Consider the following 18,664-nt stretch of genomic DNA (forward strand, 5'->3'; position numbering starts at 1 on the left):
AAAAATTACTGGGTACGGCGTCTTTTTATTATCTACAAAGAGTTTGGCACTCGAGGCTTCTTGTGTTGTGTTGTGTTGTGTTGTGTTAATAGTATTAAGGTCTATGGTATACAAAAAAGAAAGACTCTTTACACAATCCCGTCCGTCTATTCCTCAGTTCTTGCGTTGGGAATGGCACTTGCGGTGGAAATCAATGGTCTCAATATCACGCTTGTTGTGCCCGTACTTATGGCTAGAGGGAGATGACTTCTTGCTATTCGCCTTCTTGCGGTGCAACTCAAGTGCACGCTTGTGATGCTTGTGATACTTGTGATGCTCGTGATGCTTATGATGCTCGTGATGCTTGTGGTGCTTGTGGTGCTTGTGATGCTTTCCATAATGATGCTTCTTCCCCCACTTTGACTTGTGAGGGTGCGAAGACTTGCGATGGAACCTCAGGTTCTCGCCCTGCGTAGTCGCCTCCATAGTAACGTCCTGCTTGGTCACGACCTCAGCTACAGGTGCAACAACCTTCATTGGAGCAGGCTCAGAGGCAGGTGCTTGGGCAACTTTAGGGATGGCAGTCATAGTGAAAGCAACAGGCACCTGAGCCGCGATGGGGGCGACTGGGAAACCTGACAGGTCACGACGCTGCTTCTTAGCGGAGTTCTTACGGTGGTAAGAGTGTTCGGCCTTGCGGTGGTGCTGGACATGACGGGGCTCCAAGCGGAAGGCTGCCTGCTGGCCGTGGCGGACATCTGCGGTGACCATGGCGCCGACGAGGGCTGAGGCCAAGAGAACAGAGAGAACGGAACGCATGGTGGTATATGATGATTTGGAATAGTGTATGTTGAAACTATGTTGTGTGTAGAAGAAAATGAATGGCCAGCAGATTAGGAGCCGAGATTTTATATTGTTCGCGTCCTTTGGGTCGAAACAAGCGGCCATGAGTGTGTATCTATGAGGTTTGGCGGCATGCATGCATACATGCGCACATGCAGGCAGCATCAGCCCGTGATTCGTGCGATACATTCGTGCAAAGAAGAAAAAAAAATGCCCTAGAAAAGACTGAAAGAGGTTGTCAAGGCGGGCGACACTGGAATGTAAACCATGAGAGAGAGACAGCGCGACGGGCGGAGAAATAGATTGCTCGTCCTCTTTTCGGGGAAGATAATCAATCCATCTTCCCAATTCCCAAATGACCCGCCTTTTACCTACCCTTGGGAGCGCGTATGCACAAATGCATATTCATTCTGTACTGAGAATGTAATGCATGTAAGGACAGATTGATACTTGTTATCCTCATCCTTAAACTGTAGCGGCATTCAACACGTTTAGACAAGCAAACGATATGCCCTACCATTTTTCGATAGACCCCTTCGAGTCTAGACCGTTGCCGTTTGCGCCGGCGGCTTTGCATGTTAGATATAATTGCGTATTTTTTGTTCATGGATGATACGCCATTCCGCTGCGGCCAAAACGAGAACCCTGTGCTCCTCGTGTACTCAACCGAGCGCTGTATGCCATGGTGGTATTTTACATGTACATTTTTATTTTCCTCATTCATAGCGATCAATAACCCCGATTGTACTGGTTTGGCCCTTGCTGGTACCGTCCACGTTGCTGATCAACATAACTTGGACCATTTACTACGCTTCCAACCACACTTCCACCGACACCCGGATTCACTCCTCCACCTAGACCAGTGGGACCTCCTGGATGTCCGCCGTATGGATTGGGTGGGCCGCGATGACCACTCATGTCAGTCAGCATGACCGTGTCAGCGTACTTGTTGCCGTTTCCGAGGCCCGCCTCTCGCGACAACGCTTGTCCGTGCTGGAGTGGATGGTTCGGCCTTCCAGGTCGAGGTCCATACCCGCCAACGACGCTTCCCTGGTTCGAGCCGCTCAAAACGGTGCTGGTGTCGGAAGGCTGTCGCCTGTGCGCCTGTGCATGTGGGTGTGGTTTGGGCGGATATTGCGAAGGTTGGTAGCCGCCACCCGCACTATAAGCGCCCTCGCTGACCTCACTCCGATCGTCCGCAAAATCATATTGCTGATCCTGCCGCCGCATATTGCGATTGTGATAATGCTGTGCGTGGTTGTCCTGTCGCAAAGGTCTGGTATCACCATCGTCGTCCATAGTAGGAGTGTAGGGTCTAGGCGCAGGAGAATACGGCCGTGCTGGTGCCTGTGGATACTGGCGACGGTATGGGTCGTTGGGTACGGGCATGGCCTTGCGAAGTCCTGGGGATCCCATGTATGGTGACTGTGCTGCAAGTCTAGGCGTACCACCTGGAGCAGGGGATCCTCTGCTTCCCTCCTCAAGAAGGCCGATGTTGGGAAGCGTTGGTTTCTGCAGAGGAGTGTCACCGCCCTTGCCTGACTTCTTGGCTGCTTCTTGTGAGCGCTGCTTAGCCTTCTTTTTAACGATCTCGTCGATTCTATTTATCAACAATAAGTATGCGTTAACAAAAAAATAAAAATAAAAATGCAATATCCATTCATTCAAAAATACTACTGTGGCTTCCTGCTGACATACCTCTTATCGATCTTGTGACAACAAAACTCTTTCAAGTTACCCTGAATTTGGATAACCAAAGGGATGTATAGGCAGACCGCGACGATCATGAGGAGGACTGAGATGATCCAGAGCGTGAGCGTGAATGTTTGGAGACCCATGGTAACAAGCGTCATTGAGTCATATCCGTCATAGTTCCAAAACGCGAGGCCGTGGGTGGCCCACTCGCCACGGACGACCGTGATGAGAACGAGTCCGTTGATGACTTGCCTGGGTCCATCCGCAAACATGAGCCGTTTCCAGCCTAAATGAATAGTTTCGGTTCAAAATGTGTTGTCAGGCGCCAATGTAATAAGACAAACTATTTCCTGCTAGCTCCAGTTCATTCCTGCGATGGTGCTCGGGTATCCTGATGTATTTATTACCTCTGAATGTGAAGAAGCAGAAGAACGCAACTTCGTCGATAGTCTTTTTCGAGTTGTGGATCCTTTCGAATAGACAAAAATGGGCGTAACTCTTGATGGCATAATATCGGTACGCAATCATGCTGGTGAACGCATAACTAATATCTCGACTTTGGATGATAGCAATGGCCTTTTTGATATCCCAGGCCAGCAAAATGAAGGACAGAATGATACAGGCAGCGAAAATCCACTAGTCAAAGCATGCAGAGCAAACAAAGACGAGGTGTGTTAGAGTGTATGGTCGAATAACTAGTGTAAGAGGCGCCATCTCAAGTCTGTCCATGACAGTATGGAGCGGGTTGTCCAGGATCCCTCACCTTGTAAATCTCAAATGAGATCTTGATGTTCTCTATTAAAGGAAAAAGCGCCGCAGTGGTAGGTTGGTATTAGTGTTATGAGAAGGGGGAGGGGGAACTCTTGTTCTTCCTACATGGGTTCCTGAAAATGACAAACGAGATCCTATCCTCATACCATATGTGATCTGACCGTTCTCGACACCGAGTTTCGAGACCCAGTTCTTTGAGACCAACAAGTTGACGGCCGTCCTAGCAACAGTGAAAAGAGGGGGGCGGAGAGTTGCAGAGAAGCGGTCGATGGAGGGATGGAGGGATATGGAAGCGGGGAAACAACGATGAGCAGCTTGGCCTGGTATTGGAGGCGGATACATTCCGCACTGCAGAAAAAAGCTCATATCAGTGTGCATTTAAAAAGAGATGCAGCATCAGTGGATTACCATAAATCGGCACAGTAGATGAGGATTCCTTTGATGACGATGGCAAAGACGAGCGAGTACTTGAACTTGCGCCAGGGAGAGTTGTCGACATAGTCCTCGACATCGATAAAGTCGAACTTGTGGTCCTGGACCTTCTGCCGTCTCCAGTCAGCTAAACATCAAATTCATTCATTTAGAGGAGTGGATAAACCTCATTGGTGAGCGGAATACACGCGCGAGGAGACCCAGATAGGAAATAGGATATACGATATACGATATAGGATATTGGGATAGAACGCGGCACAGGGACAAGAGCGTCTCTTGTAAAAAAATGGTCCGGGGATAAAAATAACTTTGCGCAACAAATTCCAAAGCCCAAAATTAGAATCCCATTGCCCTTTGGATATTCAAATAACAAAACATAGGCAGACAACAGACAGCACACAGTCAACATACAGACAAACATGGTTTTGGATGGGTTGCCTGTGTCATTGTTGGGCTGTAGACAAGGACAGTTCAGAAAAGTGAAAAGTACATGCTGTGCCAAGTCCAAAAGGTGTGAAATTAAATAAAGAAAAGTCGTCGATGGAGGGCTGTATGTACTTCAGCGGGATGATCATACTATCGCCTCCAATTCTCCGAGGAAACGACGAAAGAACGCTCGCACGCCCACACAGCCCATGACAAAGAAATGAGACAGAGTTGTTTGACAATACCAGTTGTGCACTCTTCGAGCAGATTGTGCCTGGATGTGGTATCAATTGGGTGTCATTGTCGAGTATAAGGAGGAGGAGGAGGAGGAGGAGGAGGGGGGGAACAAGGTTGGATATGAAACGACGAGAACGGTAAACAGAACTTACTGGACATGCTGTGTGATATGTGTGTAACTGGAGATGTGAGATCTGTCCGCGGCTAAAGGCGGTTGGGCAAGTCCTGGGCGAATGTAAAGCGAGGGAGGGAGGAAGACTCAAATGGAGTGGGATCAGTTGTGATGGGGCGAGTGTGAATGCAAGGATTCCGAGGGAAGTGGAAGGGAAGGGAACTGATCCAGAGGCCTTGTAGGTAGGATTCAGGGCAAAAAGTGTTCTATTGCTGGGTCGTTAGATTGGGACGGGTAAATTGGTATGCAGTCGTGGGAGGGGATTCAGGGGTCCAGTCAGCAGTGATGCAAGGGATGAGATGAGATGATGATGATGATGACGATGACGATGATGATGATGATGATGGGATGGGATGATGATGATGGAATTGAATGCGAGGAGCGGGAAGGGAGGCGGAGGACAAAGAAAAGAGAAGAGAAAGGGCAGGAGTATCAATTGGTCTTTGTCTCTTTCGTTACTTTGCGGCCAGCCTAGCCCATCCATCGCTCTCGCACTTTCCTCCGCTTACAAAATGAAATTTGACCAAAGCACCACAGCGTCCATGCGATGTGTGTACGTGTTTGTGTGTAACGGTGTACGGGCATGGGTGCAGCCCACCAAGGAGCGTTGTTGTAAGCAGGGCCTGTGGTCTAGTGCTAGGGGGCCAGGGTATTCTATGAGGATAGACTATAGTCTAGTCTGTCTATCGTGCAAAAGATACCTGCTCTGCCGTAAGCACGCTTCACTGAAGCAAACCAGAGGCTTGTCCCAAACCATCCCGAGTCAGCGCTCGCTGTTCCTGGTTTTACATTGCTGTGAGACAATGCGCGCGGGGCAATGGATTTGCTGAACCATCAACAAAAAACCCCCCTACCAACAGGGTGTTCACACATCTTTACGAGAGTTACTATTCAAATCATCCTTCGCTCACTTGATATACACTTTGTGAAGGATTAGTCAACAGGTGGGTCCACAACTACAGTTCTGATCTTCATCCTCAGGAGCCATGCGGCAAGCAAGCGATACTTCACTTCATTTAAACTGTGCCCATACGATATGCGTCTCCATCCATGGCATAATCCGACGCGGCGGAGTCATCCTCACAAAGAAGTTGAAAAAACGACAACGGCACCATTAAAGAGATTCTTTGCTGTATCCAAAGGACATTCTATGCCTTACTGGATACCACCGCCACTGCAAGGCTTCTACACGTCTAGGACATCGATATCGACCTCTGGTTTGATTACACGGGGTGATCGATAACCTACCTGCCCATAAAATCAGGGTTGGTCATTTCTACATAACAGAGACTTCCTCCTCAAACACTCGCATCATTGAACCCTTTTTACTTCCTCAAGAGCGCCGTCCCCGTGACGGTGCCTATCCTGCCTCAGCCATAAACTACTCGGGCCTTTTTTCATGGACACCCAGTTCCCAAACGCGTACCAACTCAACTGCTGGCAGTACAGGAGGTCGCGCCAGCCTCCTTGAATGATTTCCCTTTTTTAAAAAATTCTCTTTTTGACATGAAGCAAGGACTCCTCTGCCTTTACCTTACAGGCCTCAACAGCACCATCTCCTTGCCACGCGCAGGCGCGTAGTATCCTCTGGATGTTAAAAATACCATTGAGTAATACGATCTCAAGTGTTTAGGTGGATGCACTCGAGAATACTACCCAAGGGGAGGCAAATCTTTCATTAAGCACACATATACAGCTCACACGCATACACAATAATGCGTCCACAGCGGGTCCCCAGGAGGACCAAGGATCGTCATCGCCGTCAACCAAAGCGGACATATTTCAAGCCAATGGCGAAGTGCAGGCATCTCTGTTCTTTGTTTTGGATAGTGATTCTTTCGCGGATATATGTTTTCAATCCCTCGAGGATCAATGGCAGAGGCAAGCAGACGAGCGTTGGTCACCTTCATTTTACGCTGGGTGGACCAGGACGTTCATTAATTCACCCGCCTGGACTCCTTGGTCCTTTTAGATCCACACGATCTCCTTTTCATGCTCATCCAGTGCAGTCTCTCTCCCTTCTCCTTTATTGCCCTGATTAGTTCGACAGACGGAAAAAGAGGACCGTGGAGACGCATCTCAACAGGTTAGCAGGATAATATGCTCCCTCCCTTTTTTCACTTCTGAGTTAAAATAAGGAATTTTTATGCCTACAGTGTGCATGGTCAATGCAGAGCGCTCAATTTTACGGCTGCAGACATAGCCCTCGGACCGGATGGGATAGTCTGCATGCCTCAAAAGGGCCCACCTGGAGTCCAGGATCAAAGAAGGGAGTCGAAGAAGATGAATATCAAGAACCTTTGTTTCTCTTTTCTCGACTTGTCACTGTTTTGTTTGAAATACCATCCTTTTTCCTCCAGTCTTTGTCTCCTGCCTCCTATTGTTCTACGAACAATCGAACAATCGAACAATCGAACAATCGCATAATCCGGGGCGGACCCTTCAGACAAACCACCTCTAGCAATCCCTTCATCCATACAACTCCCTCTTTCATAAGACTCCTTTATAAGTACTATCTGTCAACATGGAAAATCCTTGGTTGTCTCCATCGTGTCCGTTCTCCAATCCACCTTCTTCCCTCTGCGACCTTCTCCACGCAATCAAACAGCTGAGCATCTCCCACAAGGCATCATCACCAAAATCAATGGAGACCTCTACAGCAGTTCATCAATTCCGACGCACTTCGACCGCCTCGCAGGCCGCCCTCGAAGACAACGTTCGCGTCCTGTGTGACATGGTCGACAGCGTTCTGAGAACTAGCGCCGAATTTTCTCCACTCCGAATCGACGTTCGACCACTCTACCCTAGAGGCACCTACATGAGTCAATGTCAAGAATCAAAGTCCTCCTTATCCGCAATGTCCCCCAAGACGTTTAGCATGGCGAAAACAGCTATCTGTCAGGTGGACGACGCTGTTGTTTCTCGACTGAGCAGAGACACTCTGCTGAATCTTTTCCCGAGTCCTCCTCAGGCACCCCTGAAGTCCAGAACAACATGTGCGACGTGTCCTACAGCGCCTCCAACGCCAAACACACGCCCAGTCCAAGCTCCTCCGAAATATCGCTCACGGAAAGCCGGCAGGAACCGAAACTGGGTCATCACTTCTGGCCTCTTTCTGACGCCCCCTACGGTAGATGAGCAAGAATTTCACTTTGGCACTAGCCCTGGAATGTCACGCGCCAGCGACGCGACGCTTAGGTGGAGCACGATGAAACATGGTCTAGCGGCGCCAGCTCTCTATCCGCCTCGTCATCCGCTATCACCTTGCAGTCCTGTGTCAGCTTTGGAAACGCTTGTGGAGCGTCAAGACCAGGATCGAGTCGTCAACAAGCAGATGGCATCGGGATCAATTAACAAGCATCCAGCCTCCTCTCGGAAACCTTCCACGTCAGCGCCTTCCCCAGTGTCCCCTCTGGAACACCTAGACGAATTATCACAGCATCTATTGAACATTGAAACGCAGCTGCGAAGGCCTTCGTTTCTCATGAATGGCAGGATGTCCATCCTATCGACTTTGTTTACCTCAGCTTCAGAAGCGTCAGCTGTGGAGAAACACGATTCACGGGAGCGCCTGTTGGCAGAGCTTTCCTTGGCAGTCGGAAGTGTTGACATGCCCTCACCTTCTGAGGCGTCCATCTTTGTCATCGAGCCAGTTATCGACACCATTGAGCAGGCTCCCTGCGAGTCAGAAGAAGAAGAAATGGACTGGCGAGCCTGGCATGACGCATGGAGGCGAAGGAGAATGAAGCCCGAACACGAATCACCCTCGTCTTCCACAACTTCGCTTCCTGTCCCATCTTACTCCTCCCCCAACTCTAAAAGCTGCAGCCCAAAGGATTCGACGAATAATTCCTCGGCCGGTTTCCTGAGGCGCCGAAAAGGAAAGAGTCAAGATGCCATGGGAATGCTGACGCCGAAGCCGACATTAAAGTCGCGCAAATTCTTTTCAGTCCATTCCTCGCCCTCATCCGCTACTCCATCTGAGGGATCTTCTACAGCGTCAGCAGAGGGTGATAATATGAAGTGGGGTGATCGCTTTCAAATGCTGGTCCAAAATTTCCAGTTCACGGCTGTATTGCACTCAAAGAAGTTGATCGATATTCTGCCGAAGAGCCGATGGTCGAGACGCTCACGGGCTCGGACGTCTCCCGAACCAAACAAAAAGTAGGAAGGCGCGTGAAGAACTTCCCCTCTCCTCCCCCCCACCTACCTACCCACCTACCCACCCACCCAAAAAAAAAAAAAAAAAAAAAAAAGGCTGTGATGATCTCGTTTTGCTTCCCGATGGCGACTGAGCGCACCGCGCGCTCTTACTCGACTCCTCCCACTCTATTCCCTCCGACCCTTGTCACAAACGCCGTAATCATGACTGACACGAACACCGACTACTGCAACGCCTTGCATCGCCACGACACCGTTTCTATTTCATAATGGACTATACGGCCATGACACCATTCCGAGCGACATCTTTTATTATCCATTTATAGTGTAGACCACATGTACATATCGCATTATCATAATAGTAATACTAATAATAATAATGTTAATATCCAACACATACAGCATTGTACTTGCGTTGTGGGAGCGGCATGTCTATGATGCATTGTACAAAGCGAAATCAACAGAAGCACAACATGTTTGTTGTTGTTGTTGATGGGAAATCGCCTGTGCGTGAGATACCTGGCCGTTTGCATCAAAATACATTTCGAATCACTGTGGACAACAAGACGAGATTATCAGCATCTCTCTCTTTCTTTTTTTTCGTGTTTGGCCTTGAGGAGATTCAATCATAAAGTGCAGTTCACTGTGCTCTTACTCCATGTCCACCGCCTGTTATTTCAGACCGCTGATTGGTCATAGGAAGCCAAGATCGTCGGGGGGCGCACTAGTGAGAACTAAGCATTGGCCAGCAATCCCCACCCGTTTCTCCTAGACTAACAGGGCCCAGGGGTTTAAACAAAGTGTGTTTCTTTGCTAGTGATTGAGACCCGATCGATAGATTTTCCAGGGATACGACCGTTGAGTGGTCGAGAATGAGGTGACAAGGGTGACCCGACAAAGAGCTTCTTTTCCTTCCTTCTTGAAAGTAAAAAAATAAAAATTGAATCTCCCCGAATAACAATTCTTTTTTCATACTCCACCTTCTTGTTCATGTCCACAGTCCGTCCCACGATGCTTTACTTTGCGTTGCTCCTCCATGCACACAGTCTTCGCCCACAGACAGAGAGACAGCCAGGAGGCTCTTCGTAACGCAATGGTAATCGCGAAGGAGGATCATTGAGCCATTTCCTAGTGGGATGATGATATGAGCTTGCTTTCGGAGATGACCATTGGCCCATTGCGGCTTTTTTTTCTTTTTCTTTTTCAAAAAAAAAACATATCCCCGCCATGAGTGGGACAAAGACGGAACCGGACATGCAACGCTGACACGTTCTGTATCTGAGTAAGATTGGTATAACATCTACACTTGAAATTGAATAAAGGAGTGTATAGAAAATCATAGGAAACGTCTTCAGAAGGAGATGAGAGACACTCTATTGAACCAATGAACCAACCAACTGAGTAAAGTCCATGCAGGGCGTTTTTTTTTCTTATTCATAATTCACACTCCATCCATTCGATGGCGATCTCAGGTAGCAGAATGGTGCATGGGCAGATGGTGGGCTTGTCTTTCTTTCTTTTTTCTTTTCTTCCGCATCTTCTTTTCCTCTCCTTCTTTCTTCATCGCTTTCTGTGTCTTCTCCTTTCTTCCTTTTTTTAATGCTGTTTTGTGCTGCAGACCCATTCCTCGGTTTGTTCTCTCGCTACTTTCCCACCCTTTCCGTATAGCTGAATCTGCATTATTTTTTTGTGAAACAAACAAACAGCGATCAGACCACCGCTGCCACCGTTGGATGCATAGTCCTGTACCTCGCATCTTTCCTTGTACCCGTCCTTGCACCCTTGTATCCTTCCTTGTACCCATTTACTGCACATTCCTTCTTTGCATAACACCATGGCTACTTCTACACCCACTTCATCTTCATCTTCATCCTCACGACAAACCGACAGCCAAATCCAACTCAACATCGAGCGCAATCACCGCACACTCCCCCTCCCCTCAACCCTCTCACCCTCCCAGCCATCTAATTACCCTTCTATCCCCCGTTTCCCCCCCACTGCCTCCAACAGGGTCAATGGAACCTATACCCTCACCACCCCCACTGCCCGCAGCAATACCCCTCATTCACGCATCGGAACCAGTAGTGCATCAAGTTCTCCGCCAGGAACACCTCCTAGTGGTTTACGAAAGTACTACCTCAATGCTGCGTTCCAACGGTCTCAGCATCCCATCTACCCCATGGGCTCGGGTTCAGCACCTGGACCGTCTACAACGCTACATCGTCCTAGTATCTCGATCTCTATCCCGCTGCAGAACACAAGGATCCAGGTCCCGAGGCCAGCACTGGCGAAAAGGTCTTATTCTGCGGATCAGCTGAAGACGAACGAGCCAGAGATCATGGTGACAACGCCTGGGGGTACGAGCTCGACAGAGAGTCATGTCCTGACCTTGCAGCGCGCGCTTTCTGACCTGATCGAGAATGAGAGCAGAGAAGAAGAGGTCGAGGATGAGATCCTCGATGATGGGCCTATCACCATGAGGACACGGAAATCACCATCGCCTTCGTCGTCATCTACTCCGCCAGGGACACCTCCCCACAAGAAGGGCGCTACAAAATACCCAAAGGTAGTTGTCGATCGGCTGGATCCTGAGAAGTCCCCGGCGGCGACGGCTCTGCTGACACATGGAGCCGGAGGATCGGATGTGACGTTGGCGGCGACCGCGGATATGGCAGAGAAGGAGACACGGAGCAGTAGCAGTAGCGTCAAGGCTAAGAAGAGGGCCATCAGTCGACTCTCGAAATTCCTGTATCGGGATGCGTCGATGGCTCCAGTAGATAATCAGGAATATAACCTAGCTACGAACACGAACGCTGATCTCACTCGACAGCCATCCAAGGGCGGTGTGCTCAGCAACTTGCTGAAACTACAGGGTAGCGGGCGTCAATCCAAGGTGTGTCTCTTTCTTGGTCAATATACCAGTCCGCGTCCTATTCCCCCGGCTAGAAAAACCATACTAACCAGCCTGGGACAATCTCTTCCAATCCTCATTTGTGCCAACAGCGTGTGTCGCGATCAAAGACATCCAAGGAGAAAAAAATAAAGCGCCCGGTTCTGTACAGTCGCTCCGCTAACCACTCGGCCGCCTCCCTCCACACCAAATCCGTCTTTGGGACCTACCCACCCTTGCCAGCAACACCCTCCCAACCACCAATGACGACCGCCACCACCACCCTCTCGAACTTCCAGCCCAACCCCCGCAACAACACCGGCGGTCGCGTCCCCATCCAATTCGACAACTCCTTTGGCCAATCCTTCTCCGCCATGAACTCTCCCTTCCAATCCCCCAATATCTCGCCCCGTGGATCCTTCTCTGCCGGCGAGAACGCCTTCTTGTTTGGCGCCTCCGGTAGCGGGACCAACAGCCCCGGCAGTATCGGCATCGGTGTCGCGGCCCTGTCGAACGAAGAAAAGATGCGGATCACGATTGCGGTCGCAGATATCCTTGAACGCCAGGATTATATCCTACGACTGGCCAAGTCCATGATCAAATACGGCGCACCCTCACACCGGCTCGAAGCTGCGATCGACCATTCCGCCCGGACGCTCGAACTCAACCTCCAATGTGTCTACCTTCCGAACGTGATGATCATCGCCTTTACGGATTATGAGACCCATACCTCGGAGACCCATCTCCTCAAGGTCTCTGCAGGGCTAGATATGTACAAATGTGCACTCGTCCATCAGGTCCATAAGCTGGTGACCCATTCCTCAATCCCTGTGGAGGAGGCGATCATGAGGTTGGACGCGATCAACTCGGAAAAGGACGCGAATCCTCGATGGCTCACCGTGCTGGCCTATGCGGTAGCATCCTTTTGTACCGCACCCATGTTCTTCAAGGGCTCTTGGATTGATGCAGGGGTTTCCTTCTTGATCGGCGGCGCTGTTGGGATGCTAGTCTGGCTCTCCGAAAAGGCTCCCAGTTACGCCCATATCAGCGAGATCACCATATCCGTCATCGTCGCCTTGGTTGCAGAAGCACTCCATCGCTATAATGTCTGTCAGGGCGCCGTCAAGCTGGCTGGGATCGTCATCATCCTCCCCGGGTACACTATCACCTGTGCAATCCTCGAACTCAGTTCCCGACACATCATCTCGGGTTCTGTCCGACTCTTCTACGCCATCATGTTCTCGCTCTTGCTCGGGTATGGTCTCACCATCGGTGCCTCGATCTGGACGCTCTTCGATCCTTCGAGCCAGGGCGAAAAATTCACGAACACCTGCCCCTCGGACCCACTCGATCCGAAATGGAACATTCTCTTCGTCCCTCTGTTCGCGATCTCGCTCAATATCTGGATAAAGGCCCACGCACGACAGTGGCTCCTGGCCACGATCCTCTCCATCGTCGGTTACGCCGTTAGTTATTCATCCTCGACCTACGCGGGTGCCAAGACTGAGGTCTCCTCGGCCCTCGCGGCCTTTGCGATCGGGCTCCTTGGGAACGTGTACCAGCGATTGACAAGACAGTTGACTTTCCAGGCCGTGGTCTGCGCGGTGTTCTTTTTGGTCCCCGGATCCATGGGTCTCAAGGGGGCCATGTCACTGTTCACGGACGACATGACCGGCGGAGTGAACTTTGCACTCCAGATGGTGATCACGGCGATCGCGATCAGTGTCGGACTCTTTACCTCGGCCTTGGTTGTTTATCCCATGGGCAAGAAGACTCGCTCCGCTCAAATGACTTTCTAGGATACAGACAGAAAGTGCTATGGCCTTTTGCAGATAAAATATACAATATGATACCCCGTCTTTATTTAAATAATAATAATCCACAACCTGACAAAATAACTAAATATAAAAAATACATAACAAGAGTATTCCCGCCTTGTCCCCTCTCACAGAACATCGACCATCTTCCACCCGCTAACGCTCTCAGGATCCGGCAACAGCTGTGTGGTACTCCAATAGATCGGATCGAGTTTCATTGCAATTACCGATACCGTGCCATTCCTCGCCTGGATCTTGATCCGTACATATCCTTGCGACTGAGCCGCATCATCCGCGTTGATTGGCGACACCGGTTCCTCCGTCACCTCATAGCCCTCCGAGAACGCACCTGTCGGTGCTCTAAAGTCCGTCGGACTTAATTGCATCGTTGCGATTCCGAGTCCGGGCCCAGGTGCAAGTGTAGGTGCAGATGGAAGTGCAAGTGCAGGTGCAGGTGCAGGTGTAGGTACTGATGCAGGCGCTGGCGTGGCACTATCATCACACGGATGCAAACCCTCCAAAGCCTGCAAAGCCAGGCCCTCGGGATGGGCCAACATATGCGAGACCATCGCGGACAACCTCCTAGTATTCCCTAGAAGCGGATTCTGTCCCCACGACAAGCGCTTCAACCCGACCTCACAAACACTTCCTTGTCGAGACCTCACCACCTTGTTCTCATGACGATGCACCGCATCCAAAAACTCGTCCAGATTCGCCACAGGAATTCCATCGACCTCTGTAATCCACACCCCCGGTCGCAACGCCGTCGATGCAGGAGAACCATAGAGTGTGCAGGAGACGTACACACCCGTCGGGACGTTCGACACTTGTTCGAGTACAGCCTTATAGGGCATCTGGATCAGCGCGCCGGCCCATTGGATGATCCGGTTCGTGTCTGTTCCCAGCAATGGAACCGTCGGTACCTTCAGCTGGAGCTCCTTGCCTTCACGCAAGACCGTCTGCCGAAGCAGAAAAAGAATTGTATATAAAGATCAGTAATAAGGCCCTTCTTTTCCCATTGTCCTGAACAGAATCCAAAAAAAAAAAAAAAAAAAAAAAAAAAAAATTATAGAAAGCTAAGCTTTCTCTTACCATCTGAACAAATTCCACTTCCCGAGCCCGATCCAGGTCCTTCATACTCGTCGCCACCTTGCCCTCGAGCTCCAGCACGATATCTCCGACCTTCAACATCTGGCTGCAAGGGTTCGTCGTATCCAACAGACTCAGCACGTACAACAGCTGGTGCTTCGAGTTCGGATCACTCTCGATTCTCTGAACCCATCGGTCCGTCAACCCCAACGACCTCGCCGCCGCAATCCGCATCGTCCAGAACTCGACATCCAATGCCCTCAACTTTGGGTACTCGCCCCGCATGAACGGCTCAATCACCGTCTTCACGCCCGCCACATCCAGTCCAGACATGAAAGTAATATCGTTTCCTTTCTCGTCCTGCGACGAGTAATTCACCCACAGCGCCTGCACCTTCCCCTCGTTATCACAGAGTACTCCTCCCTGTGTTCCCACGGGATCATCGATCTTGATCCCCTCCACGTTCATGGCTCTCCACCGAGGAGGAGAACACTCACGCGTGCCAATGTTCCCGACATTCGACACCGTCGTCTTCTTGATCACTGGCGACTGATCCGTGCCCACGCCCACCAGATAGCATTCATCCCCCTGCATCAATGGCTTATCACTGAACGTCGCAGGCTTCACCGGTGTATCCGCCAACAGCTCTGAATCGTACGTCAGGACCACGAAATTGTAGTGCGGATGCAGATACACCAGTCGACCGGGGATGATCACACTGTTCGCGAATGTGATGAAGATGTCTCCAATCGAGATTGGGATCGTGTCGCGATCGCAGACCACCAACGGCGGGTTCGTCGATACTACGAGTCCGGTGCCGTAGAACTGAGTCGCCTTCATACCATCGACCAGGAAGGGCAGATGGAAGTCAACCGCGACAAACGATGGCATCAGCACCGGTGCCGGGTGAAGTGATGGGTTGATCCTCGGATAGATCGCTGTTGCTGGTGCATACGGCTGGGATGGCGGTGGCGGCGGCAAATCCGTAAAGTCCCAAATACCCGTTTTGTCTGTGTAAAGAACATGGGAACATAGGAGTGATGAAGTACGATGGGTTAGACCTATGGTGTATGCTTTCACTAGATGCGTTTTCAATCACACTTTTTTTTTTTTTTTCGAACTCCATTCTTTCGAGGACTTGTAAACATTACCATTGCGAACGCCGACGCGGCACCTGTGCCAGTGACGGTCGACATGCATAATCATGATCTTCTCTTTGAATGCCTTCTGAAGCGTATAGAACCGAATCGGAACACGCGCGCCATCAGGCAAGGTCGAGATCGCATGGATGAAGGCGTCCAGGTTCGGGGTCGGAATGTTGTTGACCGCAACAATGATGCTCTTGCGCCAGGCACTTGCGGATGCCAGCATATGGCCCGAGGTCGCAACATAGACACCTCCGCATGGCTGGCCATACGAATGCGCGAGCTGGTACGACAGCTCGTTGACCACACCTCCTCCGACCTCCACAAATCGGTCCGGCGTGATCGAATGTAGGTCCTGAACAGTCAACGTGAACGTCAACAGCTTCGAGTTCGATCCTCGGATGACCGTCAATGCGATCTTCTCGCCCACAGAATCATCAATGACCATGAACAGCTGGATAAAATTTGCGATGAGCTCACCGTTGCATTGGATCACAATGTCTCCGGGAATGAGCTGGTCCGCGGCCGGACCCTTCGGCAACACGGACTTGATGATCAACATTCCAGTCTCGTTCGGGAAATGCTGGCGGATCTGCTTCTCCATCGAGATTTTCAAGCCCAGACGGCGCAGCTCATCGTAGGGGAAATATTCGAAATCCGTCTGCAGTGTACCACGTGGTACCTGCTCTCCTGCCTGAATGAACTTGAGAGCCCGCTTGACGCGATCCAATGGCAGGTAGTACGATGAAGATGCCTTGCTAGCACCTCCAGCATTCAGCGCGACCGCATGTCCCTCGATATCGAGAACAGGGCTTCCTGAGGACCCACCGCTGGTAGAGGATGCGGCCTGGAGGTAGAACGTATTGAAGTCGTTGTACTCGCCCTGCCCATACTCCGGAGCCTGTCGATCCAATCGAGCGAGTGTTCCTGCCAGGATAGAGAGTTTCTCACCAGCGTCGTTTCCGACCACACGGATCTCGAGTCCGACACGGGCCCTTTCGGGGCTCAGGGGGATCTCCTCGAGGCGCATGAACCTGACCTTGGAGGTATCGAACTGCATGAACCCAAAGTCGTGGACGGGATCGCGGTAAATGGGCTTGAGTTCGACCTCCTCGTAGTTGGAGAGGATTGCGAGTGCGAGGATGGGTGCGGGCGAGACGACATGTCGGTTCGTGAGGATGATGCCGCGCTTCGCGTCGACGAGGAACCCCGTTGCAGAATAAGCACCTATGGTAACGATGTTGCAAGGAATGTATGGTTAGTGCTCATTTTGTGTAGAAATTATTGGCATGGACTGGATGAGCAGTCTGGACTGTCGTCGCAACTAAACTGTCCCACTACTCTGGGTTGCAAAGGAAAAAAGATCACAGAAACAAATATGGTCTCGCCCAACGTAATGGATGCAATGCGAGTGTGTACGTTATGTATACGCTAACATGACAAAGGAAGAGTCACCATCATCATCATCGTTCATGCCATCCCCCCAATGACCGATATTGCCTCTCATCACATTTTTTTTGTCCTTTTTAGCATGTCGCTATAAAAAATTAGTACAAGAAATCCGACCTACCAGAAGTCTCCGTGTCGAAGCTTCGGACGTGATTAGCCGTAATTGACACAATGGACCGAATCGAGCGTTCCAGTGTCGACTCCCACGTCTGCGTCGTCAGCTTTGGCGTGTCCGACGCAACCCCGAGCGGCTGTGGGATCCCACCAATGTTCGTCATCGCCAGATTGTTCAACGCCATCGTCGGCCCCCCACCCACACCGCCACCGCCGCCGCCGCCTCCGCTTCCACCTCCGCTGCCTGACGGAAGCACGCCATGCAATGACCCGCGGTTGTGCAACATGTGCTCCTCCTCGTTCGAATCATCGTCCTGATGGTCGTTCCCGCCACCGCCACCGCCACCGCCGCCACCGCCACCGACGCTGCTCTTATGGGTGTTAGAAGACGATCCTTGACCGGTCCAAAGTCCCTGCTTCTGAGCCTCTTCTGCGGTGAGGATCCCGAACATCTCTGAGGGATCAACAGCACGGCCGTTCATGGCCTGAGCCCATGTGAGGCCGAAGGCGAGAGATTTGGAACGACCTCGACCGGATCGTCCGCCCGTACCGACGAATTTCTCGGGGTGAGAGGGTTCGGGGGAGGGACGGGTCTGTTCTTGACGTGCAAAGAATTCGAGGGTCTCCTTGTCGGCGTTGAGGCAGTTGAGGGATTCACGACGGGCACGGTTCATGGTTGCGCGGGTGTGGATGTGATACAAGGACACGAAGAATATGCAGAATACAAATAAAAAGAGGCTAACTGTTGGAAGAAAGGGAGGAGTCGATCTGAACGCAGAAAAGGGAGTGAAGAGGGTGAAGGAGTTGTAGAAGGGGAGTGAGTGGAGAGTGAAGAGGAGAAAGAGATGAGATGTGTGGGGTTCGTTGGAGTAAAAAGAGATAATGAGATAAAGAGATAAAGAGATGAAGAGAGAAAGACAGAAAGAAATAGCGGGGGACAGGTGGGATGGGTGTGTGTTACACATCCATGGGCTGGTCGTCTGGGCCATTAGAAAAAAAAATGACACACGTCCACGGCCAATCCTTCCAGCCTGTTTCACCCTTCCTCCTTACGTGTTCCCGTGGGGGGGGGGGGGGGGGGGGGGATATTCCGCCCTAGCAGCAGACTAAGATCCTCCTGCCGATGGGACTGCCTGTTCCATGCGACAGAACAGGGCTCATCCCCCCACCCCTCCCTCCAATTCGCCCATCCACCCATAGACCATGCGCTCCAGCCATCTATGTGCTTGCCGCACCAATCCTCTCGCTTTCTTCTCGCTTACCCATCTCTAAGGCACCATGGCCATGCCTCCCCCCTGCCATGATTCGTCCATTCGTCTCTTCCCCCCTCTTTTCCCCTTATCTCGCATTCTCTCGCTTTTGAATATGCTCCCGACCTTTTTGCAGGCAGTCCTTCTTTTAGATTCAAACGGGCTGTGACAAACGCAACCATGGCAACCATGCA

At 51.0% G+C, this 18,664-nt stretch overlaps 6 protein-coding genes across 6 annotated transcripts; 2 read left to right on the top strand and 4 right to left on the bottom strand.

Annotated features, from left to right (window-relative positions):
- Positions 1 to 8: 8 nt before the first annotated feature.
- Positions 9 to 845, bottom strand: BC939DRAFT_451329 (uncharacterized protein). The gene has a single exon (XM_051555650.1). It carries the CDS (start codon positions 796 to 798, stop codon positions 154 to 156), a length of 645 nt encoding a protein of 214 aa, XP_051412241.1. The 5' UTR covers positions 799 to 845; the 3' UTR covers positions 9 to 153.
- A 706-nt stretch (positions 846 to 1,551) lies between these two features.
- BC939DRAFT_503123 (uncharacterized protein) lies at positions 1,552 to 4,141 on the bottom strand (the record flags this gene model as incomplete). The annotated part of the gene is made up of 7 exons (XM_051560368.1): positions 1,552 to 2,422; positions 2,521 to 2,803; positions 2,925 to 3,153; positions 3,281 to 3,312; positions 3,435 to 3,508; positions 3,697 to 3,847; positions 4,132 to 4,141. 7 exons carry the CDS (start codon positions 4,139 to 4,141, stop codon positions 1,552 to 1,554), a joined length of 1,650 nt encoding a protein of 549 aa, XP_051412242.1.
- Positions 3,881 to 5,196, bottom strand: BC939DRAFT_159493 (uncharacterized protein). The gene is made up of 2 exons (XM_051550275.1): positions 5,065 to 5,196; positions 3,881 to 4,761 (listed from the first exon to the last, which is right to left on the bottom strand). The coding sequence occupies exons 1-2, from the start codon at positions 5,097 to 5,099 to the stop codon at positions 4,164 to 4,166; spliced, it is 633 nt and encodes a 210-aa protein (XP_051412243.1). The 5' UTR covers positions 5,100 to 5,196; the 3' UTR covers positions 3,881 to 4,163.
- A 1,883-nt stretch (positions 5,197 to 7,079) lies between these two features.
- BC939DRAFT_503124 (uncharacterized protein) lies at positions 7,080 to 8,723 on the top strand (the record flags this gene model as incomplete). Its single annotated transcript, XM_051560369.1, has 1 exon — positions 7,080 to 8,723. One exon carries the CDS (start codon positions 7,080 to 7,082, stop codon positions 8,721 to 8,723), a length of 1,644 nt encoding a protein of 547 aa, XP_051412244.1.
- Positions 8,724 to 10,261: 1,538 nt separating this feature from the next.
- Positions 10,262 to 13,456, top strand: BC939DRAFT_410964 (uncharacterized protein). The gene is made up of 2 exons (XM_051552931.1): positions 10,262 to 11,609; positions 11,720 to 13,456. Exons 1-2 carry the CDS (start codon positions 10,551 to 10,553, stop codon positions 13,403 to 13,405), a joined length of 2,745 nt encoding a protein of 914 aa, XP_051412245.1. The 5' UTR covers positions 10,262 to 10,550; the 3' UTR covers positions 13,406 to 13,456.
- On the bottom strand, positions 13,457 to 17,425 carry BC939DRAFT_451341 (trypsin-like cysteine/serine peptidase domain-containing protein). Its single transcript, XM_051555651.1, has 4 exons — positions 17,228 to 17,425; positions 15,664 to 16,884; positions 14,516 to 15,522; positions 13,457 to 14,382 (listed from the first exon to the last, which is right to left on the bottom strand). Exons 1-4 carry the CDS (start codon positions 17,403 to 17,405, stop codon positions 13,552 to 13,554), a joined length of 3,237 nt encoding a protein of 1,078 aa, XP_051412246.1. The 5' UTR covers positions 17,406 to 17,425; the 3' UTR covers positions 13,457 to 13,551.
- Positions 17,426 to 18,664: the final 1,239 nt, after the last annotated feature.

Source organism: Gamsiella multidivaricata (assembly GCF_025024155.1).
Source record: "Gamsiella multidivaricata strain RSA 2152 chromosome Unknown BC939scaffold_32, whole genome shotgun sequence".
Classification (NCBI taxonomy): domain Eukaryota; kingdom Fungi; phylum Mortierellomycota; class Mortierellomycetes; order Mortierellales; family Mortierellaceae; genus Gamsiella; species Gamsiella multidivaricata.

Coding starts and splice junctions, on each gene's coding strand:
- BC939DRAFT_159493 (XM_051550275.1), bottom strand. CDS start 5,099: ATGGACGCTGTGGTGCTTTGGTCAAATTTCATTTT. Junction 4,762..5,064: donor CTTTGGTCAAATTTCATTTT/GTAAGCGGAGGA, acceptor ACCCAGCAATAG/AACACTTTTTGCCCTGAATC.
- BC939DRAFT_410964 (XM_051552931.1), top strand. CDS start 10,551: ATGGCTACTTCTACACCCACTTCATCTTCATCTTCATCCTCACGACAA. Junction 11,610..11,719: donor GTAGCGGGCGTCAATCCAAG/GTGTGTCTCTTT, acceptor TTGTGCCAACAG/CGTGTGTCGCGATCAAAGAC.
- BC939DRAFT_451341 (XM_051555651.1), bottom strand. CDS start 17,405: ATGGCGTTGAACAATCTGGCGATGACGAACATTGGTGGGATCCCACAG. Junction 16,885..17,227: donor CTTCGACACGGAGACTTCTG/GTAGGTCGGATT, acceptor TCGTTACCATAG/GTGCTTATTCTGCAACGGGG. Junction 14,383..14,515: donor AAGTGGAATTTGTTCAGATG/GTAAGAGAAAGC, acceptor CTGCTTCGGCAG/ACGGTCTTGCGTGAAGGCAA.
- BC939DRAFT_451329 (XM_051555650.1), bottom strand. CDS start 798: ATGCGTTCCGTTCTCTCTGTTCTCTTGGCCTCAGCCCTCGTCGGCGCC.